General features: G+C 42.5%; 1 protein-coding gene across 9 annotated transcripts; it reads right to left on the minus strand.

Annotated features, from left to right (window-relative positions):
* On the minus strand, positions 1-26,311 carry C1AH12orf66 (chromosome 1A C12orf66 homolog). Of its 9 annotated transcripts, none has more exons than XR_005258954.1 (6): positions 25,979-26,311; positions 23,657-23,945; positions 18,506-19,318; positions 10,419-10,587; positions 7,225-8,476; positions 6,495-6,512 (listed from the first exon to the last, which is right to left on the minus strand). XR_005258954.1 is itself a non-coding variant. In XM_038153983.1 (6 exons), exons 1-6 carry the CDS (start codon positions 26,211-26,213, stop codon positions 8,168-8,170), a joined length of 1,737 nt encoding a protein of 578 aa, XP_038009911.1. In that variant the 5' UTR covers positions 26,214-26,311; the 3' UTR covers positions 6,519-8,167. The 9 variants fall into 9 exon arrangements, 7 of the variants coding, with proteins under 7 accessions (XP_038009912.1, XP_038009913.1, XP_038009911.1 ...); XM_038153983.1 differs by lacking the exon at positions 6,495-6,512 and having other exon boundaries at positions 6,519-8,476; positions 23,657-23,793; positions 23,872-23,945; XR_005258955.1 differs by lacking the exons at positions 7,225-8,476; positions 10,419-10,587 and adding an exon at positions 1-3,976 and having other exon boundaries at positions 5,757-6,512; positions 25,979-26,309.
* Positions 26,312-26,818: the final 507 nt, after the last annotated feature.

The following is a 26,818-nucleotide window of genomic DNA, read 5'->3' on the forward strand; positions in this document are numbered from 1 at the left end:
CAGCACCAGTCTCTGCCAGCACTCTGGCTCCAGCAGACCCAGCCAGAGCAAGTTTATCCTGCCAGGGAGCCCTTATGGCTCGGAGGTGTCGCTCACTCTGCACCGCAGTGCTGCAGCTCCCCTGGACTGGAGCAGCCTCGGCCCCATCCCCAGGTCCTGGCGCCCCTCAGCCTTTCCTGGCACTCAGCCCCACTGGACACCCAGCTCCCCCCAGCCCCAGCAGGGCTGTGGCCCTGGCACAGTGTTTGGTTCCTCTCAGCCGGCCAATCCCACTCATCAGCAGGGCTAAAACCGGTGGAAAGGAAAACAGAAAATGGCAGGCCTCAGAGAGAGCAGGAGGGAGAACAGAACTTGTGCAGTGGCACTAAGCTGGATGGAGCCCAGGGGGAGAAGAGCTCTGTATTCCCTTACCAGCTTGCACAGCAGGTCCACTGAGAGATGGCAGGCCCAAGCTGGAAGGAGGCATGCACAACTTGATGCTGGCTGGGGGATTAGAGTCAAATGACATGATCTGGGTCTGGCTGATGAGCAGGCTTTCTCTTACCATTCTCAATATATATGTGCAAATTAAAAATGGAGGAATATACGTTTTACTGTAACTCTGCAGTCAGCTGAGCCTCTGCCCCACACCTGCCCAAGTAGTGTGCCCCATGTCTGTCTCTTCTCCTGAGTAAGAAGAGATAAGCCAAGAGGAAATGGCCTCAAGATGAATCACAGGAGGTTTGGACTGGATGTTAGAAAAATTTCTTCACTGAAAATGCTGTGAAGCACAGGAAAAGGCTGCCCAGGGAAGTGGCTGAGTCACCATCCCTGGAGGTATTTAAAAGCCATATAGATGTGGCATTTGGAGATGTGGTTTGGGGGTGGACATGGCAGTGCTGGATTGGCAATTGGACTCGATGATCTGAAAGGTCTTTTCCAACCTAAAATGCTCTATGATTCTGTGATCCCCAGTTGTGTCACTGCCATCTCCCAGCAGGGTCAGGCCACACTGGTCACCGCAGACACAGGAGAGCAGCTTAATGATTCAGGGTTGGAGGTTGAGGAATTTCCCTTTTTTTAATTAGCAAGCTGCATCGATTTATTTTTTTCAAGTAGCATACTAATGGAATATGAACATGAAGTACAAGGCAAAAAAAAATTCAGCTGTGAAATATAGACAAGTTGTGCTGTACAAAGGAGGTCAAACACTTGTGGGATCAAAATCAATAATAGCTGCACTGACTGCAGCACCGTGGATAAACCAAAACCAACCCCTGCCCATTCTCATCTCTGTGAAGCACATTGATTCCTCCCTTAATATCTGCCATGTGCCTTTTCAGTAGTGTACATTGACATCTATAAACCCTGACCAAACAACATAAAATAGTGATTTACATTTATTTGAATGAATTACGCTCCAGGAGGGACAAATCGCTGAGCCCAGCACTCCTCTGGAGGTGAATGAGACACTCATTGAAATGGTCAGGCTTCTGGCAGTGAGTTTTTGATTGCAAAGAAATGGCATTAATATGGATGTTTGTACCAGAGTCATGAATAGAGAATTTCAATATGTTAAAGGTGGAAAACGCCTAAAATCCTTCATGACTTCAGCCTAGAACTGCTGAGTACCTTGAAACAACTCATTGCAACACATATTTTAATTGGGTTTTTACCTGCCTACAATCTTTTCTGAGACAGACATTACAGCAGCACCCCAGCACCCTGGCAAGCAGCACCAAGGTGAACACAGCAGGGTTTTCCATCAATACTCACGGGTTTAAGCTGAACTTCACCTGGACAGTTTTCTCAGCTATTAATTTTTTTAAAGCTGAAAAGCTGAAATCTACTACAAAACTACTACAAAAATATGTTAAAAATTAATTTCAGACCTGGTGTGAAGATAATTTTTAAATTTGTCATACACATCACAAGGCTTACTTTATGATTAAGTCAAAGTTATTCTGAACAAATCAGTTTATATACAATGTTACAATCAGAGATAGAAATGTGGCTAATCAGGGGCTGTTAAATCATAAAGCAATTCTGAACCCTTCTCTGTACCTGTCCCAAAATTACAAACTAAAACCAAATAAATATGTATGTATGCATGTATCATTTCTTGAAAGCCATTTCTTGAATGACCTGGTACATTGCAAAATTCCTGCTGCATGTTTTATTTCTGGTTAAGAAAACAAGGTAATGGGATCTGTTTTGGAGGGGGAAAGCCCTGCATCCCTGTGCAGAACGTGGGGAACACCAGGCACCCTGATTGGAGGGACCCCCATTTTCACATCCTCACAGGACCACCCTTCTCCTGCCCCCAGGCTGGCAGCACAGCAGGTTCTGCCCAGCTTTCTCCAACCAGACCCTGGGCAATGCTGTCACTACACCTCAGACCTTCAAAATTCTCCCAGTATTAAAAATTAACTTTGTCAAACCCTGGACATTCAGAACTAATATAATTTCTTACGTACTGTAGGCCTAAATGCCATTTGTATCCATGTACATCCGTGAGTTGTGCCCATGAAAATGTGCACGTTCAGTGGAGCAGCAGCTGATTTACAAGCTTTTATGTAAAAATTTGAGTTTCTTCCGTACCTGTGTGGTAATATTGGGTCCCTGGTTTGGCCTCTACAGAAATAACTTGATATTCTCTTTCCATACCATCAGTTTGTGTGTTTTGCATTTCAGTGTTTTAACTTTTTTCCTGCTATATAGGCACACCAGCAGGCTCCAGCATCTCAATGCCATTTCTGTGTGCACTACAGTTCCATCTCCAGTACCAGGTGCATTTATTATTACCTCAAAGCAAACTCAATTCTTCTAGAGATCTATTAGTAACACTAGTCACAGAATAATTCAGTTACGCTTCATGTGCTTTTCATTCTTAGTTAATAAAATCAATGGGAAGGCAGTTCCTGAAGATAATTTAACTTTTCCCAGTGTTTCCTTTTCTTGGTGGAAAAAAACAAAGATATTTGCTCAGGCCTTACAAATTTAGCAGCATCTGCCCCAGACATCAGCTGCGGAAGGAGCCCCATTTGAATATGTCCATGCAGGGTGGCAGCACTACCCTGGTCCCTGCACTGTGACCTCCAGGACTCACCCCTGGCCACCACAACATCAGTGGCACATTTTCCCCTCTGCTCACCTGAATGAGACTAAGTGTGAGAGCATTCAAATCTATCCAAGTCCTCTAACACACTCTGAATCCCATGTGTCATGGTCAAGGTAAAGCAGCACTCAAATGCAGTAGGAGACAGTCCACACCTTGCTCCCCTGGAGGAGGACTGGAGGTAAATATGTCACCTGTGCCATTCCTACAAGGCTACTGAATGCCACACATCATTCCTGAGGCTCTTTACTCTCTTTGCTAACACCAACACAAACATCTCCAGTGCCTGCAGTGGCTCAGTTTCCCCACTGTTTCCACTTTTCAAAGCACTGGCAGCAGTCATCATCTGACTAAAGGAGGGATTCCAGTATCAAATAAAACACATCAAGAGGGGAAAAAAACCCTTTGTATGTGGCAGAAATGCTCATGGAATTGGATGCTGCAGTTCTGGAAATACAAATCACTCTGAGGTTAGGCTTATGTGCAGAATATTTCCCAGTGTTGCTTGTCTAAGTAAGAGTCAGGGATAATGAGGTTTGTTCATAACTTCTGTCGAGATAGCGCTGAAGTGGGAGCGGTGCTCTTCTCTCCAGGGCTGTTGGAATTCACTCCTATCTCTGGAAATGCTGCCCAGCACCTCTGCTGTCCCACTCCAGCAGGGCAGAGTTTGACAGGGGAAGGACCTGAGTGCAGAATGATCTTAAACTGGGCAGAAGATGACTCTGTGTTAGAGTGCCAAAAATATGGGACAAAAGATACAGGCAAAGAGGCGATGAGCTGGGTCCAACTCACTCTCACGTACCCAAGTGCTGGGAGATGCTTTGCGCAGGGTGTCCTCGCTGCTGGGTCAGGGTGTGCAGGGAAAGGAAGCAGCAGGGCCTGGGGGAAGTTGCAGATGTTTCAACACTTAGAAGACCGGGAGGAAAAGAGAAGGTCACTGTAATTCAGGTGAAAAGTGACGCTTGAATTCCTGTCAAGCTTCCTATGCAGCACAAGTGATTTTGTGTCCTCTGCCATAGCGTTGAAGGCAGGAGTGGCAGCCCACGCTGAGCTGTGCAAAGAGCCTGGATCACGCAGAGGATCTAACATTGGCATGGACAGGCAATGAAAGGCACCAGCAGATTTTGTGCCCACACACAGCTCTGGTACAATTCTGTCTCCAGAATGATTGTTTGTAAAACTGTCCTGTTTAACCCAAAGCAGAGTCCTTTGGAAACTTCATTTCCCTTCATGTATTTTTGCATGCACTATTCAGAGTATGAAATATAAAACAATTTATTTTAAGCTCTAACTTGTACCTCAGGGTAACTGAATATTAAAAATTCATGCTTCAGTTCATAACAGTTTCTCATAATTTGTGTGGGTTTTCCATGGGGTTTACCTTTTAAGGGGAGCTGAATGCACATTTCATGGTGGGAGCATTGGCATTCGGCCTCAAGCAAAATCCCAGTCCCCAGCAAGTTAACCTATACAGGAACACAAGACTTACTCTATTTTCTTGTCCTACAAAATACACTGCCTGAATTTTTTAAAGGAAAAATCCTCCAAAAGGCCTAAACCAAACTATCCAATGGCCTCTGTTTAAATCTGACTATTTTACGAGTGACATGCTCTCTTCCAGATTCAAACACCAAACCAGAGAGTCCTGCTGTCTTTTAAGAGACTCAAGAGTTAAATTCAACTGCGTCTCTCATTCCATATATAGGATATTAACTCTACATTGCATCTTTGTGAAGTATAACATACCTAAGTTATAAATTACAAAGGCTTGGACTGTAAAGATATCATACAGCAAATAAGTTTAAGCAAACAAAATGTCAACCGCAAACTGAGAAAAACATTATTTCTTGCACAGCTGAACACCTCGTTAATACAAGACATAAACCAAAGCAAAGCAGCACAGAGAGTGAAAACAAAGCTGGCTTTAATAGGATTTCCCCTTTCACAGCAAATTCTGCAAGCTTAAATATATTTTCCATAATAAAAAAGGACAAAAGACCCTCTGTAACTTGTTCCTAAAGAAATATTTTATTGAAATGCTTTGCTGCATTTTTCATGCTTATAGGATAAATTCATTTCATTGTAAAATCTTATATAAAACAACTCTGCTTTAACATAAGAAAAATGCCTTTTTTGTTTGTTTGTTTTGCTCTTTCTAGAAGGAAACATTGCTGTGAAGTATGTCTTCAGGAAACATCCTGAGCTACACAAAGTGGCATTTCCTGATGGCACGATGACTTACTGGAAAATTACAGGTCAGTTCTGGCAAACAGCTTTGGGATGTCTCAGCTCCCTCAGCAGAGAAAGCCCCAAGGGCACACAGAGAAAACCCAAAGTCCAACTCAGGGCGCTGGGGACCAAATATTGCTATGAAAATAGTAATGCTTAAGAATGCAAAGGAAAAGCTGTCAGACTAAGAACTTCTATTTGAGAGAGACAGATGAAAAATTTAGCAGCCTTATGTTTTATTTAAGGAGTTCAGCTCAGCAATCTGAGGACACTGCTCTTCCTCCCTCCAGCAGCGTGTGCTGCCCATGGCTTGGCAGGGCCCCAAGGAGGAGTTCAGGTATATTTATAAGTCATATAATTTCAGGTTTTCCCAACACTCCTGTAAGTGGCAAGTCTTTCCCCATACTCACGATTCTCAGCTCTTACCTACCTAAAGATCCTTCCTGTGTGTTTCCTTCAGCTGTGAGCACCACAGGAAGGGATGGAAACTCGCTGCCTTTTAAACTCCATCTGTTAATCATTCATGGTTTGCAAATGTCCTGCAGCCACTGACCTTTCAGAAACATGATCAGTTTGAGACTTCTTCCTTTTAAATGTATCTGATAACATCAAGTGTCCCTTGGTGAGATCTTAGAGTGTTTCATAGAAAAATTATCCCCATATTTATTTTTTTTAGAAGCCACTTGATTATACTGCTACAACATCATTTTTCATTTCTCCCATTTATTGTGCAACCAACAACTTCTGGGTCTCTGCAAGGATAAAGCAATATCTCTTGGTTTCTGTTTCCAGTCTCCATTACACACACATATGAACACACACATGCAAACAGGTTTCACACCCCTACTCCAAATCTGGAGGGCGGGTGTTTCCCACTCCCAAGGCTCTTGCAAACTTCCCTAATATCTTTCCTAAGCTGACAGACCCACCAAACAGGGATAACACTCCTCAAGTGTTTTATGAATATACATGTATTTTCATATTTAGGAAGACTAAAAGGGGCAAAATATCCAATGTTGAAATCATCTTTGATGCAGTGCATGTGTTTTCCACCATCGAAATCCATTCATGAGCATCCTTCGCGTGGATACCAACTTCTCCTCCCTCCTGGACTTTGCATTTTGACAAGCAGTGTACTGCAGTCCACTCATGGCAGAGCACCGAGAGCCTGTCATCTCTTGCTTGGCTGTTCACAGAAGGAAAAAGGGTGGGTCACATTGGGCCAATTGTTTTTGGTAGTTCCTTCTAGCATGCTGCAACATCTCATTAACACTCCTTGCCATGTAAGGAAGCAGTTGATATACATATCAGAGGAGTTTCACTTCTGTTTAAAAATGTCCCTACTAGCTTGCTAACTGCAATAGTTTGTTAAACATCTTGGAAAAATCTCTAGGACAAAAATTCCCTCATCAGAACTTCCTATTAAAATAATTTGCAGCAATATTCCTTCTAACAAGACAACAATTTCTGAACCAATGCTGTCCCTGTGAATAAACACTTTCCCCAAAAATAACAGTATCTAGTAGAGTTAGTTTAACATCACTGAAAAGTTTCCTCAGAGCTCATAAACCCTGAATTTACACATTAGTGGACTTGCAGATCCTCTAATCTTGTGAGCGATCTCTGCTGTAAGAAGTTAGTCACGAGACTTCCAACAGTATCCTTCATCTCATCGAGCTTCAAAGTTTTTCAGCAGCTGAACACAGTTAAATCCACCTCTCTCAAAATACAGTGACAGAAACTGTCTTTTACTTGGGAAGGAAGAGGGGTGGGAGCATTCGACAAGTCTGGGCATAAATCTTCTAGTCTGTACCAGAGTAATGCAAGACACATTGATTATTTCAAAAGCCAGTTTTCTTTTATCATCAGAAAGAATGTTAAGGTAGAAAAAAAATCACCTTGGTATGAGATTTCTTGAGGTCACTTGCCAAAAATCATATACAATATTATACCTGCAGAACAATAGCACAGTTTACAAATCTATGCACTGGCGTCACCCGATCTGGGACACAGCTGCACTGACATCACAGTTTATGCCTGACTGGATACCCAAATAAAGATCCTATGAAGTCTTTCATACTTCATTTATTTGTAATTGCCCCGTGACCACAGACTTGCATTAACCCAAACAAAAGTAAACTGAGCAGATCCTAGCAGAGAGCAGGGACTAATAGAAGTGGCTTTGAAAGGCTTCCAGGGCTGATGCAACATCAGAAGAATAAGAGCGGCACTGCACAAGCCCCCCGCTTTGTGATTATTTTTTAGTGTCAATGGGAAAACCCGATGACATGCTGGATTTAAGTCCAGCACTTGAAAGATTGAAGGGAATGAAAGCTTGGAATATTCTGTATGAAAAGCAAACAAATGGTAGTACAATGAGATGATACAACAGAGCACACTTGCCAGATCTTTAATGAGATGGAACAACATTTTCCCCAATATTTTACACAGCTCCTGGTAAAACTAATGGCTCTGAGAAGCCTAAGAAGTCAATCAAGGAGGGCTGCACCAGGTTTGAGCACAGGTCCATGTAGCTCTGTACCTAATCACTAACAGGGACTCTTTGATATATCCAGGGTGTTTTGGAAAACCAGAACCAGCATGCAGTGGTAGTTCAGTAACCTGTACCTTAGAGTTTACCTCACCCAGATGCCTCCCTTTCTTTTTCTTTTTTTCTTTTTTTTTTTTTTTCTTAAATTAGTACATGGAAACCACACAGCTCAGTGAATTTCTGAAAACTTAGTTCTTTGGGTTGATGAGTTTAACATCATTTACTGGAGTAATTATAAAGCTCCAAACAAGAGGAAAAGAAAAAAACCAAAACCCTGTCTTCTGCAGATGTCAACAGTGGTGCTGTAAGAGCTGGACTTTGCTTAGAGGAACTAGAACAAGGACTCCAGGACATGTGCCAGTGGTGCTCCTCATGTCAGTAGAATCCTGAAGCACACAGTAATCGGGGCTTTTTAAAGAAAAAAGGACTTCAAACATATCTGTGATTACTTTCCTAAATCCAAAGTGACACAGCCTCCAGCATAGCCTAGATTCCTCCCCAGCACTATACAGGTCCAAATCCCAAGATGCTTCTGAGCCAATATTGTTGCTATGCTCCCTGGCAGTTAATACACTTCTGCTGGCATACCCAAAACTCACCTGCAAAAAAGCACAGGACAAAATTAAATTGGAGACATTTAGGAAATACTGGTGCTATTAGGCTGTACACCCCAAATTCAGATTTTCCCTTTCCTGGAATTTCTGGTGCCTTCAAATCAGTGTTTATGGAACTAACATGTAAGCCCTGATGTGAAACACCACTACTGCCATTTATGAGGCTTCATTTTGAAGGGTATGGTTTAGCACAGAAACTAACGTGTGGTGGAGGGTTTAGGGATTTTTAAAAGTAGCTGATGAACAGAATATCATGTTCTTTTAAAACAGCCATCACCCTGCATCAAGTTGAGTGGATTTTTATCATTACAAAACCAAATTGCTGGATGTGCTCTGCAGTCTAGCAGATTGTTTTCTTGCACAGCGGCAGAAACATAGCTGATAAGTATGCTCTTGGTTCCTACAGGGGTAAAATAGGCATTACACCCAATCTCCTAAAGAAAGAACCATTGAAAGCAATATCATTTACATACAGTGCCCAGTCCTGTGGATCACCTATAAGAAAAAGGCCCTGACAAGGAGGAATTCATGCCTAGCTCATGAGTAAGGGAAAAAGACGGTGTATTGTTCTTAAAGCCCAAGGAATAGGAGAAAACAAAGGCAATTTAAACAAAACTGCAAAAAATATGCATGTTCAAAGCAGAATAAACTTTTTTTTTTCTGTATTAAGTGGGAGCATTTGAAGCAAACCAGCTTAAAATTACTTTTTTCAAATGGGCACCTAATGTCCCATTGAGTTGTGTCATTGGCAGATACAGAGGTGAAGAGCATATACAAAGTGTTTGGGAACAGCCCCAGTGCCAGGATTATGGTTTTTTAACACACCTCATATAATAATAGTGCACATAATTGGGTGTGGCTTAGCAATTTATGGCTGATCAGTGTTCTTAACTTTATAAATGTGAAAGAAAAATTTAGCATGAGGACATGGAAAACCAGGTAATGACACTGGAAGGGCATGTTCACTGACTGCAGTAGGTGCAAGTGTTTCTGTACATATGAGGCAAATGGTTCAGAGCCTCCCAGAACAGCATCCATCACCCTCCTGAAGGAACGTGATGAAAAATTCTGCTCCATCACCATGACAACTCGTGCCACACCATTGCTATAGTAACTGGCTGAACATTATTAGTTTTTAACCATACACTCAATGGCCAGCGTGCAAACGATGAGGAGCCTCTTAGCTCTGCCCTGCTGCTGCTCCCACCCCAACCTGTCTTTTTGCAGTGTAATCCAACCTCCTTCCACGTTCCCCCAGCTCCACACTGTCAGCCAAGCTCCCCACAACTGCCAGCTCTCCAAACCCAAGTCTGTCTCATCACCAGAGCACTAATTGCACGTATTTTACTGTTGGATTTGTGGTTCCCCCCTGCCCCAAGATTTATCAGGCTAAGATTAAATGCAAGTAGAAAATTTCATCTTCCCAATGATTCATTGAAAATCTGTTCTATTAATCCAGTGCACCACAGGGTGGCTTTGCATGCTGCATTTGCATCCTACGCACGCAGTCACAGCATCAGTTCAAAGGCACCGTCCTGTCCCCTGAAGAGCCAGGATTTCAACATTGTCATGGTGCAGGAATGCATTTACTGCACCACCAAACCCCATGTGATCATCATTTTCATACTCCAGCTCAGGCTGCAATGCTGCCCCCCAGCAGAGTTCTTGTTGCGTGCGACGATGTAAAACAGCAGCAGGGAAACACAAACTAACGCTTTTCAGACCACATCAAACCCCAAAAGGCTGCGGCGAGATACTGCCTTACATCCAGCTACCTTCCAACACCAAAGAAGGGAAAATAAATACAATTATTTCTGGGGTTTGACCCAGGCTGGGGGCAGAGGGTGAAGCACAAGCTTGGCTGTCCTCACAAAAGGTTGCAACTGGTTGGGAGGAGTTTGTCGCTGTCTGGGGACACCATGCCCACCTGACTCCTGAGCACAGCAAGCTGCACCCCCAGGTGCTGCATCAACCATGCTGGAAGTGCCATGAAATTGGCTTGCTCTCCTCTTGGAGGACAGATGGGAGAAGAGAAGGTCCTGCTGGCTTCTCCTTTGACTCTTGTGTTCCTTCCACTTTCCTTCCTGCTCTGCCTCCTGCAGTTTCTCGCAGAGAAGATGAAACAACATAATTTTAGTATTCCTATATACATTGAGGTATGAAACTAGATACCTGCTATTGCTGTTTACAGCTAAAACAGAACTACAAATCACCCCATGGGGAAAAAAGCCAGCAAGACTCAAACAAATCTGACTAGAGCAGTAAAATCTATCTCATGTTTATAAATGTGTAGGAGAGTATACATTATCTTATTCTGGAAAGAGATTCCTAATTACTTTTTTCTTTTTGTAATAATACCACCCTCTAGTGGCACTTTTTCTGCCTTACTGAAGCAAAACTGTGGTTTAACATATCAATCACATGCATTAAGAAAAGGTACAAAAATTGCAAATAGGAATCTGTTGACCTACACTGAATTTCAAGCCAACATTCTGCAGTCTCTGACTCTCTGCAGCTTTGGAAAAAGCCGTGTCTGGCTCAATTCAAACATAACTTATAAAAATAAGTACTCAAGAAAGTGCTACCATGAAAAGCATAAAATAATAAAGTCCCTTTAATGCACATTTGCAGAATAACTTTCCAAATAGATGAATTCCTCAGTGTTTGGTGAGTAAATTACACTCTGAAGTATGAGCCTTATAGTTTCAATATATTATTATCTTAGTCCCCTGAAGATATTTTCCTTGACAGCTTTAAAGGTAGATGTAGCAAGAGCTTGTGACTGCTCCATTTCTCAACTTGCACTTCCTTTTTGAACTTACTAAAAATTTATCAATAAGGTGGTGGTGGTGGGGGGTTTTAACCATTCTCTGACAATTTCAGATAGAAACAACTAGAATAAGCCATTCTTAACTTACAAGCCACATTTTAACAAATCAGTCTTAAGCAGAGGTGAGCCTGAGGCACCCACAGCATATTTAGATATTGAGAGCCTTACATTTTCTGGGATAAGGATTTGGGATATCATTTCAGTCTACAGGGATAGCAAGAAAGATCAGATAGTGCCACAGATCCCACTAGGTTGGAGCAAGATTGATATCCATTCATTTTTATACTTGACAGAGAGTGAGTAACACAAAACTTCAGAAATTTGCCTCCTGCTTTTCCCACTGCAAGGTACAGTCAGGTCAGCCAGCTCGAGGCAACTCCAGTGCTGGCAAAATTCAGTGTACAAAATTTTGAAGTCCTGCAAGCAAAGCCTGCCTGAGCACACAGTGTAAGTTCTTTGTGGAGATGGCTGATGGGCTATATCCAATTCCTACAAATTTGCAGGCAAAGCTGTAGATAAATTGAGTAGGAGGTGAGGTGGAGACTTGATTCATTGCACTCATTCCCTGCTTCTGTAACAATAAATGATGATCAGGTTTTTCCCAAAAAGCTATTCTCTAATAACACCTGAAAGTAACTTGCTCTTGCTTTTTCCAGACAGGGATGCATGACGAGAAAGGAAAGGCAGCTTTTATTTGGCTTACACATCTTGCTTTCAGCAGAGCTCCAGGCACTTTTACTCAGAGACAAGTCCTACATCTAGAATGGGACTTAATCTGTCAACTTTTCAAAATAGTTTGGGCAGATTTGCATCATGGGATTAAAAGCAAAAAGCTAAACCTGTTAGTACTCCCAATCTCTCACCCCATCCCCCTGACAAGTGCTGGCATCTCTCAGACTGAGGACAGGAGCCAGCTGTACTGCTAGAGGCAAAAGCAGCTTTCCCACCACAAGTCTAATGCAGAGCCCTCACATGAATGGTATTATAGCTCAAGTTTTCACTCTTTAAGCGTTGTCTTCCTAGAGTTTTACCTCTAGGTGATACAGAGGTCTCAGGCAGTCATAGGCAGTCCTTGGTGGAGCATCACTCCCAGTCCCTGAAGAACCAGACCCAGCAACTGCACTGGGAGAACCTGAAGCTTCAGGCTGCAGCAGCCACCACGGCTTCTGCTGAAAGCAGGGTGGCCCTTCGGCCGCTGTTCACAGTGGTGACTGTCAACCAGTTCTGGGCTGCACCCACCCAGAAAGCAGACCTTCAGATAACTGAACCTCTCCTCCCCCATCTGCCAAGGGAATTATCCAGGGCCAGGGAGAGGAAGCTCATACCTCACCTGAGAAAGCAGAGGAAATACCTGGAGGCTCTGCTGAACATCTGCGTAACCACATGGAAGAGGAAGAGGTTGACTTGGATTCCCCTGGTCAAAGCCAGCGTTGATATTGGGTATGACGTTTTACTAAACAAATGTTTAAGAGCCCATCAGGGTATTCCATACTGTGGGAGGCAATTCCCTCTGCTTGGGTTCCCTGAGAGAACTAACTCCAAGACAAAATCAAAGGCTGGGAATTCACTTTAATAGGGACACCCCCAGCCTAACCTCAGTACTCCTCCCTGGCCCTCATTTTGCCAAGGATCACATCATCCTTCCCACAGGAACCTTACAATTCTTGGTTCAAATCTGTGCATCCCAGTACAGGACCATGGTGTCATTGGCTCCTCATGGCTCTGATGTGAGGAATTCAACTTGCACACACTAAAAAGCCTTTCAATACCTTTACAGCAAATGATGCATACATCAGAGCCAAAAACTTAGCGCCACTAAATATTTTATCTTCTCAGCAGTGAGCTGCACAAATGGAGCACAGCATTTCACTGCTCTGAAGCTTCAGATTTTAGCTTGTAGCATTATAGCTGCATATTCCAGCTGGTAACAGGATACCACAAAGCTTGTCTTAATCATCTGCCCAAAACCAGCTGCTTTGACAAGACTGCTGATACCTAAAGATGGAACAACACCCTAATAGAAAAAGTGTGGTTATTTTAAAATAGTCATATAAAACAAGCAGCTGCAACTACAGGTGGGGTCTAGCACAGCTTTTTCAGCACATAAAATTTATATAGTTTCCTACGAAATTAGGCCAGCAATGCAGAGAGGCCAACAAAAATCTTCTGCTCACAGTCCATCTGCAATGCAGCCCTTCTGCGTCTCTTTTCTCCCTGCCTGTCTTTCCCAGAGCTGTCATCTGCCCAAGCCCATCTTGTAGTGACTTGTCTCCCCCTCTCCCACATTTTGCTCTTCTTGTCACTGCCCTGTGCAGCTGGGGCACAGCCAGGTCCCAGCTGCAAGGTGGAGAACACTATTACCCTACCACAAACCCAGTGACTGCAACACCAGGTTAAAAGTTAAGACAGAACTGTACTGAAACAGGTGAACTCCCCCAGAAAAGCTCCATAGCAATGATCAAAATAAGTCAGGCCATGTGTTGAGTGCATGTATGCATCAGAGAGGGAAAGAAGCAGTTCCTGGAGAAAAAAAGATTGTGTACTTAAAGCAATTTCAGTACAAAAACCTGTTACCTCTAACCTCCAAAGGAGATTTCATATTTAAATCAGTCCTTTGCTAACATGAAATCAGAGTCCAGCTCCATCTTGCATTTGACCTGTATATTGTTTTTGCCAGATCTGCAAAGCTGATGCTTTGTCAGCATTCTCATCTCCAGAGCCTCTTCTGCTTTTCCCAATAAACAGCTCCCACCTTTGCACAGTTGCAGCCCAAAGGCCATCCCGGCTGGGCCACTCAATGGCTGCTCCCAGGAGCACAACACTGCTCTTGAGGCAGAGCCCAGGCAAGCAAGCAGTGCTTGGCCTCTGCTGCATCCACCCGGGCATGGCTGCCTTACATCTCTGGGAGTCTGAAAGCAGGAGTCTGAAAGCAGTCCAGCATGCTTCTGGAGCAAACAGGGAAGAAACACCAAAATGTTCAGCTTAGTGCCAGCACTTCTGGAAGCAACCGCAGAGCCCACCAGAAGCCCAGGAGCAGCCACGCTGTGTGACGTCCTGCTTTCTGCAAGATGAGCGGTTGTAGACAGTGGGCCAAAAAACAGGACTTGAGGAATAAAGTATAGCACACTGCTGATTTTCTCAAGAAAAGCTTGGTTATGAGAAGACTGGGACCCAGTGCAGTCAAAGGCAGCAGCAGGCTGAAGCACGTACACAAAGAAGCCTCAGAAAAATGATGCCAAAGAACCACCACTAGAATGATCACAAATGTCTCAAAAAGCTCATATATGAAGACGAGTGGACCAGAGCAGTGATGAACTGTGTGAGTGCCATAAAATTACTTTCTGCTCTAGTGCAAATATTTATTTCAAAGTGGATTAGATGAACACCAGGTGTTAGCATTCAAACAGATACCAGGAGCTTCCGTTACTTTTAGATCATTAAAGCCTGAATATTGTATGCATCATGTATACGCTGCAGTCCTTCGCAGCACAGTATAAAATCTATTAGTTTCCATTCCCTGCACTGTCTTTATGCAAAGGGAGGAGAAATAAAAGAATGTCTTATTCAAGAAAAAACCTGAATACCACATGCAAAAAAGCAAACAGCTTACAAGACATAAATATAAAATACATCAGACTTAGATTTGCTGTCAAAATCACACTGCAGGCAAAGGATACTAAATTGAATATTTCTCCAATATCCTCATGGACTCAAGCGAGTGATGAGGTACTTGGAATTCGCTACAAGATAAGCTTCAATACTGCTATTCTAAGCAATCTGAATGGCACTGGGAATATCAAATCTCAGTACCTGTTTTAAAAATGTTTAAATATGTCTGGAAGCAAAGGCTTTCAGTATGCTATCATAAATATCTTTACATATTGCATTTAAAGTAGTCATTTATACATGACTTTCAAAGATTTAATCTTAGCTAAATTGGTGTAGAGGAAAAGCTGGCAGATGGGGTATCAACCAGTTCAGCAAAAGTCTATTTGTTTTCCAGTTCTTATAGGAAAGACACTGATCAATCTTTCCAGTATTGGAGTTAGCAATGAATACATTTTTTTCCAGTTACTGAATTTCTGCTCACCTTTACTTACTCCACAGATATCTTCCCTCCCTTGCTTAATTATGCAGGTTTTCGTTTCTGGCCTAGCCAGTTTTACATCATAGATGCAGAATCACAGAATGGTTGGGGCTGACAGGGATCTTAAAGCCCCTGCCATGGCTGGAGACACATTCTACGAGACCAGGTTGCTGCAAGCCCCATGCAACCTGGCCAGGCATGGGGCAACCACAGCTTCTCTGGGCAGCCTGTTCCAATGACTCACTATGCTCGTAGCAAAGAATTTCTTCCACATACCTAATCTTCCAGTCTGAACCTAATGCAGTCTCCCCATCACCTCATTAGTAATTTAAAACATAAACTTCACAAAGCATCAAATAAACTGTGCCACGAGCGTTCATGGATCTGACAAATCTATAAATATTCATTCATTCCACATACTCACACTCCCCACACTTTGTTTTTGGTCAAGGCACACCTCAACTCTGCAAAACTGTTTCATACTGATTGTACGTCACCTCTCTCTTCAGCTTCACCTGTCTTCATCCAAGCCACTTCTTATGGCCTGAGTTTTCTGCTCCCAGTGTTATACTAATTTAAGGCTGAGATCTTGCTAGGAGAGCCACAGGGACAAGACTCATCTAGATAGCCCAAGTTTCTCCAGAACCCAATTCTTTCTACCCTTTGCCTGCAAATCTCTCCCATTCCCTCCCTTCACACACCACAAGAGTAATGATTGATTCCCTTTGGTTCTCCATCAACTGAAATATTCAGAAATTCTTACCCACAAGTCACAAAGCTCCTGTGATTACTTCCCCAAAATTCTCTGAAGAAAAAAACTGCAGCAAACCTCCTCCTGCACAAGAACATCACCCAGCATCCCTTCCCTTCTGAGACACCATTTGCCAAGAGCAATGACAGGAGTGTGATGTGAGCTACCAAGTCTGCTGAACAGTCACCTCCTTTTCCTCTCCCCATAAAAACCACTGGGAACAGCCCCTATATATTTCAGCAACTGGTAAAAGCTGCTAGTCTGCTTCAAAGGGCAGCAGATTTTCCTTCCACCTCTTCCAACTCCTCCCTTGCAACTCAGAAATGAACATGTCTGTACCACACAGAGTTTCTTCCTCCAGTTTTCTCTCCCTTTTCCCACAGATACCATGACAGGGAAGTACTGTACAGGCAGACAGATTTTGTACAACACTTTATTTACACTGCTGAAGACTGGGAATCAGTTCTGGCGACAGTTTCTTTTGTGTTACTCAGGCTGAGGAAGTCAAAACTACATGTTATTACAAGGTCACTGTCCCACAGAGGGAAGCACACAAACTCTCTGAGTACAGTTATTTGCAACTTTGTCCCGTTAAAATGTAATTCAAGCTGCAAAGGGTAACACTCCTACAAAAAAGAGATGCCCTCCAACTGCTGGTATATTTGCAACCCCTGCTATTTTCTAGTGGCAAAGAGTAGACTGAGCTTTTTCAAGTGGTGCTGCAGTCAGACCAAGACTTTTAGCTAGAAGGCAGTATCACAGATATTCAAAACAGGCTACACACAGTTAGAGCAAAGCATGGAAGGTTCCATTGAGCACAGAGTGGAAAGTCAGAGCTTGTATTTCAAGACCAGAATGTGCTTATGTGATTGTAAAATGTCAGCATTTGTGGAGAGGCAAGAAAAGTTACCACAACCTTCTGTGGGACAGAAAGGGAATCATTAAAAGACATTTGCAAAAGTATCTTTTATAGTTCAATCTTAACAGAAACCAACATTTTGACTTAAACTCCCTTTTAAAACCAACCTGATGATGTTATTATACATTACACAGTGTCAACTAATGACCTTACTTTACTACACTTGTATATACATCAGTTCTCCTGAACCCCTGTCAAAGTGCGTGCACAACTGCATAGCTAACAGTCAGAAGAATCCTGCAATGTAAGGCTAGAGGCACAGCCAAATTGACCCCTTTATTGTATTTGGAAACCCTCATTTCCAAATTAAAGCACTTTCAGGGTAACTAGAAAATATACTTATTCCAACCCTGCAGCCTAGAAGTGGTGAAAGAATGAGGTAAACATACTGCATAGGCTATATATTTAAATCCAAATCCCCAAAGTGTTTTGGCTTAATTATGTAATCATTTAAAACCGAACAGAGAGAAAAAATAGTTATAAAAATCTGAAAACAAATCTAGGTTGATACTAACAGCATATTAGACAAGAAATCATTTAGAAAGGGCATTTTCTACCACCTCTTTTTTACTTTTTTAAGTTAGCCAGACAAAAAGCACAAATTGAAAAGAGCTTTGGCCCTTTCCCCATGGAGCTGCTCCTTCTAGAACACCTGCTCAAATTCAGCTTGTCTGCTTCAGTCAGCCTGAGCCAAGACTGGGCCCACACTGTCACAGCACTCCACAGAATACCAGCCTTCAGGCCATGCTGCAGCTTTTCTTGTCCCAGCCCATGTCCTGGAGCAGTGACCAAGCTTTATGACACAGGGCCTTTAGAACAGATTACCAGTGCTTGACAGAGTGTCAGAGACGTCAATTATTATTTTAAACAATTTGGAAACTAAATTATAATTAACAATAGTGACTTTTCTGATTCTCATCTTTTTATTTAAAATGTGTCTTTGCAGGTTCACTTTTTTCACTATTCCCTTGCATCAGTGTTTAGTTCCCAGAAATCATTTCTGCCAGGCAATGCAGTTTTCTGAAAAGATAGTATCTTCCATCCTCACCACATTTTCAATAAACTCTATAGAAGACAGTCAATGATCAGACTATGATAAAGTGCATATATTCCTTTCTGATACAGGCAACAAAACTGTGGACTAAAAAAATAAATCATACAGGAAATTGAAAACCACACCAAAAAAACCCCATGGTGGCCCTTTACCACCCCACAATTACGTTGCCCCACTGAGTACTGCCCAAAAATACTTTTCTTCAAGTGTCTGTTAGCTTAAAAAAAAACCCAAAACAACTCAGAACATTTTTTAAAAAATTATTCCTTTTCAATTAGACTCTGAGAATCACAAACTTCTGTAACTTTGAAAGCTACAGCTCCCTCAAGGCTAGCCTAGCGCCTTGACAAATTTTAAGTAGTTTGTACTTCACCCTTTGGATCCAGGTTTCAAGCTTGCAAAAGCTTTGGAGTTCTTAAGGGAATGTGAAATTTCATTGAGAAAAGAAATGAAATGATAGTCCCTTTCTGACTTCTTGGACTCAAAAATAACTACAATGGTAAAGTGAGGTTCGGGGCGAGTCAGAAAGTAGGTGCTTTGGACTTTGTCATCGTAGAAGTGAACAACCTTCTCCAAACTGTTGAGGTCAGAGGTTCTATCAGTCATAATCATGATCACATTGGGCCAGTGCATAACAGGCCTGTCACTGGGCAGAGACACCACTGCAGGATACTGATCCACTCCTTTGGGGGCTTCCCTGTATGAATGCGGATGATGATAACCATGTCCCTGAAAACTCTCTGACCCACGATTGTCAAAAATTAAGGAAACATTGACAGCATCATATTTCCGGATGAAGCTGGAAATTTTCCCAAAGTAATCAGGATTTGTTTTAGCAGTCAAAGTTTTCATTTCGGACGCTGTTGTCTGTCGACTAAGGGCCTCATGAAAGTAAAAACTAAACTTGGCAAGGAGAATGTTTTTTAGCTTCATCAGCCAGAGGAAGAGGTGTGGAGGTTGCACAGCCTTCTGAGACTGCCCTCCAAACAGGTGCTTCTTGGTCTCCCGCTGCTTCTCAAAAATTTGGCCCCAAGTCTGTAGCTTTGTGTGAGCACTGTGCAAGTTGACCAGGGATGGAAGGAACTTCCACTCTGAGATCTGAGCCTGAGCCTTTAAGAGGTGTGCAAGCACATCTACCTCCAGCTGGAAACTGCTTTCAAGAGGACTGAGGATTGGGTGATGAAATCTAGAAAACATAACATTAGTCAAGACATGAGAACTGCTGTACACAATGGTGAAATAATAAGATGGTATTTGCCAGTTAACAGACAAAAGATCAAACATCAAAGCAGAGCACAGTGTAAATCAAAAAATAATATTCTTAATTTAAAGAACAGTTCTTTTTACATAATTAGGGTAAATATTTCCACAAACAAACAGTGCTTCACATCTGACAAAAAGAACACCTGTCAGATATTTCTCTATCAAAGTAAGGGAGTTATATTTCATCAGTTCAACAATCACAGTTTATCCTAATCTGTGCATTACTATAACACCATTTCTTTTTAAATTCAGATGATCTTGTTCCAATTTAAAATCTTTCTGGCAGTAGATGGTTCTGGAGCAGCAGTAAGACATTAAGTTAAATCAAAGGAATTATGTTATAGGTCTGTTGTTCACATAGGGGAGCTATGAGGAAGCCAAGCTGAGTTTGGTTTTGCTTTTTGGAAACACAATTAACTCCTTCTCTTCTCACTTTTCCCCCTGCCATTTAGAAAAAAATACAGATGCAGTCTACCTCTCTTCCCACGTTACTCCAATTATTAGCAATTTATAACATCAGCATAACATATTTAATAACATACTTAATTGAAACAGTGAAAAGCTGTAATGTAAAATATGTAACTTTAGAAAGAAGTGGCCTTTTTAGTAGATGTGTTCCCTCATTGGCATTTAGGATTCAAAGAGATCTCTAATAAAGAAAAGTTAACAGTTCAAAGATAAGACTTGATGAGGTTTCCATTTAAGTAGACAGATTTATCTTCTCACTTCAGAAGAATATCTTAGGTCTTGTTATTAGTTTAAAACAATAAAGTGAATACAGAATTTTTCCAACTTTTAAAACTAAAGCAATGTCATTATTCCTGTCAGCTTCAAGGACACAACAAATAACACCTGTTTTGGAAATAGCTGGTTCAAGATTAAAACACTTCATTTTGTTGCAGACCGGAAGAGAGAATGAAAATGCCAGGCTTTTCATCCCCTCTCCACTACCTTTCCTTTGGCTTGTGAGAAATGTCTGACTATTTTATCACTGATCTTTAAACATCTCTCTTTTTTTGAGACAAAAATTTCTATATTGCAAGGATTTGTTATTAAGATGCAGGTCCAAATTTATTTGAAGAAAATGAAATAAAGAATATCATAAACCAGCTGATGCACCACGTTGGGCAAACCAGCCTGGCTGGGTGATCAGGCACCTTCTGCACACAGCACATGTCAGCAACCCTCAGGCTGACCTGCTGGAGCACAGATCCAGTGTTTACTGGCCACTTCGATGGGCTGAGAAGTCCAGAGCATATTTACATTTCTTTGAACAAATAAGAGCTTAAACAAGAGTCAACAAAAAATAGTTTCTAACAGTCAACATTAAATCTCTCCAATGGTTTTGGTATTCACCAGAAAAACAGTTTTGTTGCTCTGTATTTTAAGAGGGTATAAAAAACATTATGCAACATTATTTGCTGCAGTCCCATCAAATGACACACAGCACAGTGATTTAAATACATTTGCAGTCAGATCAAGAAAGTTTTCTTCCATCTTAAAATTAATTTAAAAATCCTTATTAAGGCAGCACTGCCAAAGTCTCCTGGATTAACATTCTGATGTACGGCTTCCCAATTCTACTTTGCTTCACAGCTTTCCTAATGTTGCACTGTCCAGCAGGATTTGCTAAACTGTTTTAATCAAAAAATATACACATCAGCCACAGCTGAGAAGCCTGATATGGTTACAGAGAAAACTGACGAGTTATGCACTAAGAATAACTGCTGTAATTGAGTTTTATAATGTAGAAGCATCCAACTGAGCTCAGTATCATGTAAAACAGATACGTTTTTACAATATTTCATAAGCCAGAGTGTCAAAAACTTAAAAACACATTGCAAATTTGATATTTTTCCTCCTAATCATTCCTGAAAGCAGAGGGATGCCAGTTTTGTTTTGCAGACTGTGAGGAAGCCACATTTTCTTTTTATTTCCTTCCAGAGATCACACATTCATGTAAATATTACACAATGATGACTAGATAAAAAAATTAAACATTTAAAAATTATTACATCAAAATAGGTGTCATAGTTTGTTATAGTTATTTATTTGTTTTATACTAAGCTTTTAAAAGATCTTGCTTCTGATACTGCTTTAATTATGTAAGATCCCACCCAAACTAACAGTTAAAAACTTCAGGAGAAGTTACTTGTCCAGATGTATTCTGGAGAAAAATGGAAAGGAAAATGTCAAGTACTGGCCATGCCCAAGTCAGCAATAAGTAGTAATAAAATAGTAACAAAATAGCTTTAAACTGTTGAAGAATTAATAATATTTCAGATGCAAACAATGTCCTGTTAACTGGCAATTCTGCTGTTCCTTTACCAGCTACCAGCTATTTCCTCTAAGTTATCTGCCCAGCTATTTTCACACGTAAAGGAAAGAAACCAAGGCCAGAACCTATCTCCAAACAAACGTCCTGTCTGGCCTTAGCACAGCAGGCTGAAATAATGGCACGCATCCTCAACTAAAAGTGAGGAATACATTGACAGAGGGATGAGGCTGGGTAAGGGTGAGTTTATTTGATCTTTCACCTGTAAAGCAGAAATGCCTAGCAGCCAGTACATATCAACATAACACACCCCAGAAACTGATTTGAGAAACAAAGAAACTAAAATGAAGGACTAAAGGAATATATCACTATACCCACTTTTTCCAGAAATATTCTGCATGTCACTGGGGAGGGGCACACTGCAGCTACTGAATTAGCTCTGACAGCATCTCAGACTGTCTCCATCTTGAAGACTGCTTCTTAACCCAAAGCAAGATCATCAGTATTTTTTCCAGGGAGACATGACTTTTTTTTAAAGATGTTATGATATATATGTTATATAATACATATTATATAAACATATTATATAACAGATAATGCCTTAGAAGTACAAATGTACTCATGAAATTTATTTAAATGGCATAGTAAAACATGTCATATGCAGGTATAGTCTCCAATCATTTCATCAAAGTAAGAATTTCAGTTCTCAGACTTTTAACAGTGCTGCTGATTCAGCACATGCTCAGAACAGATGGCAGTTGTTAGTGTGCAAGAGAAATCAACTTTAAAAAAAAAAAAAAAACCAAAACCCTAAACTTACTTCCCTTTACTCCTTAAAGTTTATCACACCAAGGAAAATATATCTAAGTTTCATGTTTTTATTGGACTAACAGCCCTTTAAGTGATTTTAAGTGATCACAAGCCAAGAATTGTAAAACATCACTACTAAGATCATACAGACCAGTTTTGATTTTCAAATTGCAAAATTACATAGCAATTTGCCAAAGGTATCCCTAAAAAAATAAGGGAATCAGCTGCAGTGCTTCAATTTGGAATATCAGAAAGCAGCACTGAATTATTTTCATTTTTCCTAGGTGAACGCTATAAAAATCACAACTGAAAAAAGCAAGACCTATGAATATTCTCTCCAAAAGTCTTCTTAGACACTATTTCACAAACAACAATATAAAGAAATTCAACCACATCTGACAGTTAACTTCCTACAATGGCTACCTTTTTTGGTTTAAAATGAAGAGGCAGAATTTGAGTGTGTTGAGAAGCATTCAAAAATTCTCTTTTAAACTGCCATCCCTTTCAAGGCACGTAAGTTAGATGTGAAATACCCAACCTATCCTCATCTAAAAACATCCCAGGAATTTTGTAACAGGAACTATTAAATCTTAACTTCAAGAAACCATAGTGGCAAGGACCAAAGTCTCAGAGGTGCTCCTCCTACTGGCTCCAAGACCTCTGGAGAAAAGTGGTAACAGAGCACTACAAGGCCCCGCCAGCTAGGCCAGATAGTTGTGGTGCAGCTTTTAGATCTAAGCAGACATATATTCTTAAAAAGTAAGATTGTCACAAAAGTATTTGCTTTATTTATGTCACCTTTACTGAAGTCCACATGAAATTAAAGCTTGTTTCCTTCTCCCCTACCCAGGAAAAAGTTCAAGAAGCCTTGCATCTTATAAAAGGAAAAACACTCTTCCTCCCTCCTGAAAATGAACATGCTGAGCATTAATTAAGGCACAGGGAAGAAGGCTCCTAATACACCATGAGCAGAATCCCTTTGTTATTTTTCTTCTTTGGAAGAAACTTCATGCATCTGATGCTGCTGGCCAACACAGACTTCACCCATGAATTTGTGAAGGGACTGTGCTGTTCAGCAGTCAAAGGACAGCAAAGTCTTTAGGTTTGCTTTGAACTTCAACTTCAGTATTACAGATCACGTGTCTGAGTACGTACTGCCAGCAAAGAAGCACTGACCTTGAACTGTATTTCTTTAAGATGGATTCCAAAATGTTTACCAGTTCCTCAGAGTTAATGAACTTTTGGGTGCTGAGCGTGTACATTTTTTCATAGAAGTCAGCAATTTCCATCCGAGCCTGAACAAAAAAACAGAGCTGTTCAGACAGGTGAGAAAGCAGCTCTTCCAAGTGAGGAGCTGTTCCTCCTAGTGCATTGTGACCCGTCGCCACCACCTTCTTCAGCTCATTGTGCAGAGATGTGTAGATGGTTCGGATGGAGTCCTTTCGGCTGAAGAATGACTGACCACCTGTTCAGATAAATATGGAGGTATTACCAAAATCCAGGGACAGCAAAGATAGACAGCAACACTGGAAAATTATTGTAATTATATATCTAGTTGTTTGTAAGTATTGTTTAATTACAGTACTTCTTTTAACAAAGAAACAAAATTCAGTATTTTACTCTGCAGGTAACTGAATGACAGAGCATATGCTCAGAAGCACTTTATGTAATTTTGTGCAAGCTACACTTGTCCCACTCCATGGCTCAGCAGTCAACGGCTGCTGCAAAACAGTAACTCCTTCACAGCTGCCTCAGCTATGGCATGACTTTTAAGAAACCCAGGGTTCAGTTAAATTTGCTACTATGATACATAACCTAGAAATACTGTTATCTGTGGAAGTCAGAAGAATTTAGTCATCATGACTTGACTGATCAAATTTTAATAGCCTCCACTCCTATTAATAACTCTAGATGTTTTCCAGAGAATTCCCTTAACAATCTCTCTTCAATCATGAAGCACTCAAATTCATGAAGCAACCTTTAAATGGGAACCATGTGACATCTGTGAGTACAAATCAAATGTGTTCTAGTCCCTATACAATCTAAATATAAACCAGAATTCAAAAGGAAAATAAACACACTTTATCCCAGTGAGACCACAGTGCAGGTTAATCCATAACGAAAACTTGGAGGGTGGGAGGGAGAGCAAGAAGTCATCTGTGCTCCTTTCTACCTGCTCAACACTATGAGGAATTTAAAAAAGAAAAGAAGAGAGGAGTAAAGGGTCAAAGCAAAAGATATTTAACTTTGACATTACAAAAAGACTAGTACAAACGTACTAGCCTTATTTCATAGTTTCTATTTACAGAAGACCTAATGTGCCATTCTGGCAGTCAACAGCAGCAGCAAAGAACACAGAGACTGAGTCTGAATCTTTTAAAGATTCCAAATTTAGGTGCCTCTTTGAACCCGCTTATAAATTTTGTAATGCTGGATAGCTCTTTCCACATTCCTTTTACATATATAATGTTCAAAGGTGACCATTGACATTTGAGGTAGAAAAGCCGAGAATTGGCTATCACAGCGAAACAGCTCCCATTGTAACACAGGACTAGCCCCCCAGCCATGGGCAGGAGGAAGAATCATCTATTGCAGTTGTTCATGAAGCAAATAAATAAACAAAACGTTGCCCTTTCTGTCATCACCTTTATCCTTTCTGCAAGCCCAAAATTTACTCCTTTAAGTCAGCCTTATAGACAGTTTTGGCTGTAAAGATCTAATAATAGCTCCAAGTCATCACTTAAATAACAAAGCTGAATTTTCTTGATGGTTTAATGCACTATACATCAGACTCATATCCTTTGATCCATTTTCCATACCCATCTGCACTTCAAAAAGAAAATAAGCAGCTTTGCCCAGAGGGCAGCATCATGAAAGCTCATCCTGTGCCAGTTTGGAATTTTTCTATTCATGTACTGATAAAACACGAAGCAGCTGCTATCATGGCCAAAGCTTCCTGAGATCCCGCAGTATCCGCACGGGTAAAAACTTCTAGGATTCTATCTCCAGCCCCGAGTACTTGCACATACACACCTCTAATACAAGGTGAAAAAGCTTTAACGCTTTGGTCACGCCAGAAAGGTCATCTTTGCCTATATCTCAGCCAGAGCATCTCAACACAGAAACACCGGTGGCTAATTTTTGGGAAGGGTGGGTAGGTACCCTGCCGGCCAGGGAAGAGATGCATCGACTGGCACAAGAGCCAGTGTGCCACCTGCACAGCACCTGTCCTCCCGTTCATTCCTCAAGGGCAGCGCTAATGGTTTCCCGGCGGGCGCACGGACGCTCACTGAGGCAGGCACACGCACGCACCCGCAGGGCCCGCGGGTCCCAGCACGGCGCACACGGCGGCTGCCAGCTGCCCTGCCAGCTGCCCTGCCAGCCGCCCTGCCAGCCGCCCGCTCCGTGCCCGCGGAGCCCAGCGCGGGGCAGGCCCCCAGGCTGAGGCGGGCGCGGCAGGGGCTGGGCGAGCCGGTCCCTCCCTCCCCGGAGCGGTACCTAGCTTCTGTCCCAGGAAGGTCATGCTGTGATAGGCCTTCTCGGCCGCCGCCAGGTGCGCCAGCCCGGCCAGCAGCGCCAGCCAGCTGGACCCCGCGCTCTTGTTGGCCTCCCGCTCCTTCTCCACATTGTCCTTGGCCTTGTCGTAGGAGAAGATGCCCAGGTGGGAGAAGAAGGTCTCCAGCACGGCCTGCTCCACGGGCACCGGCGCTCCCAGCGGGATCGACTCCCCCATCCCGCCCGGCGCCTCCGCAGCCACCGCGACTTCCGGGTCCGGCGCCCGCCCGCCCGCGCGAAGGAACACGTGACCGGCGGGGCGGGAGGGCGGCCGGCTCGGGGTCACGTGACGGGCCGGGGCTCGCGCGGCCGGCGGGCGGGGCGGGGCAGCGCGCGGGAGCGCCGGGTCCGCCCACCCGCGCTGCGCATGCCCGCGCGCGGGCTCGTGCTGGCCGCGCGCCCCCGGCCTGCCGGCCCGCGCTTCGCGCCGTGCGCGTAACGCGAAACCCGCGCTCCTGCCAAACTGTACTTCCAGCCAAAAACGCTCTGAAGCTCAAGGTCTTTCCGAGGCCCTTATTCCCGCCTCTCTCACTCCCACAGGTCGCTCCTGCTACTTTGGGTTTGTTGTTTCACCCTCCCTTGCGACTGGGGAGATTGTGGATCGCCCACATTAATCCCATTTTCTTCCGTCCATGTTTCAGACACACGAGCTGCCCGAACTGATTCTCCGTGCAGGCGATGAGGAGCACGAGGCTGAGCCACGGGCCCAGGCCACGGAAGGGGAACTCTGAGGCCACGCTGCCTGGTCCCGAACAGTTCCGCGGAACAACTACCCGCCCTTGC

The sequence above is a fragment of the Motacilla alba genome, chromosome 1A (assembly GCF_015832195.1).
Source record: "Motacilla alba alba isolate MOTALB_02 chromosome 1A, Motacilla_alba_V1.0_pri, whole genome shotgun sequence".
Classification (NCBI taxonomy): domain Eukaryota; kingdom Metazoa; phylum Chordata; class Aves; order Passeriformes; family Motacillidae; genus Motacilla; species Motacilla alba.

What these genes read in the sequence shown, in the direction of transcription:
- C1AH12orf66 (XM_038153982.1), bottom strand. Translation starts at nt 26,213, where the DNA reads ATGGGGGAGTCGATCCCGCTGGGAGCGCCGGTGCCCGTGGAGCAGGCC. An exon ending in TTAAAGAAATACAGTTCAAG is followed by an intron (nt 19,319 to 23,656) that starts GTCAGTGCTTCT and finishes TATGTTTTCTAG; the next exon opens with ATTTCATCACCCAATCCTCA. An exon ending in TTGCTGTGCTCAGGAGTCAG is followed by an intron (nt 8,477 to 10,418) that starts GTGGGCATGGTG and finishes GCTTTTTTGCAG; the next exon opens with GTGAGTTTTGGGTATGCCAG.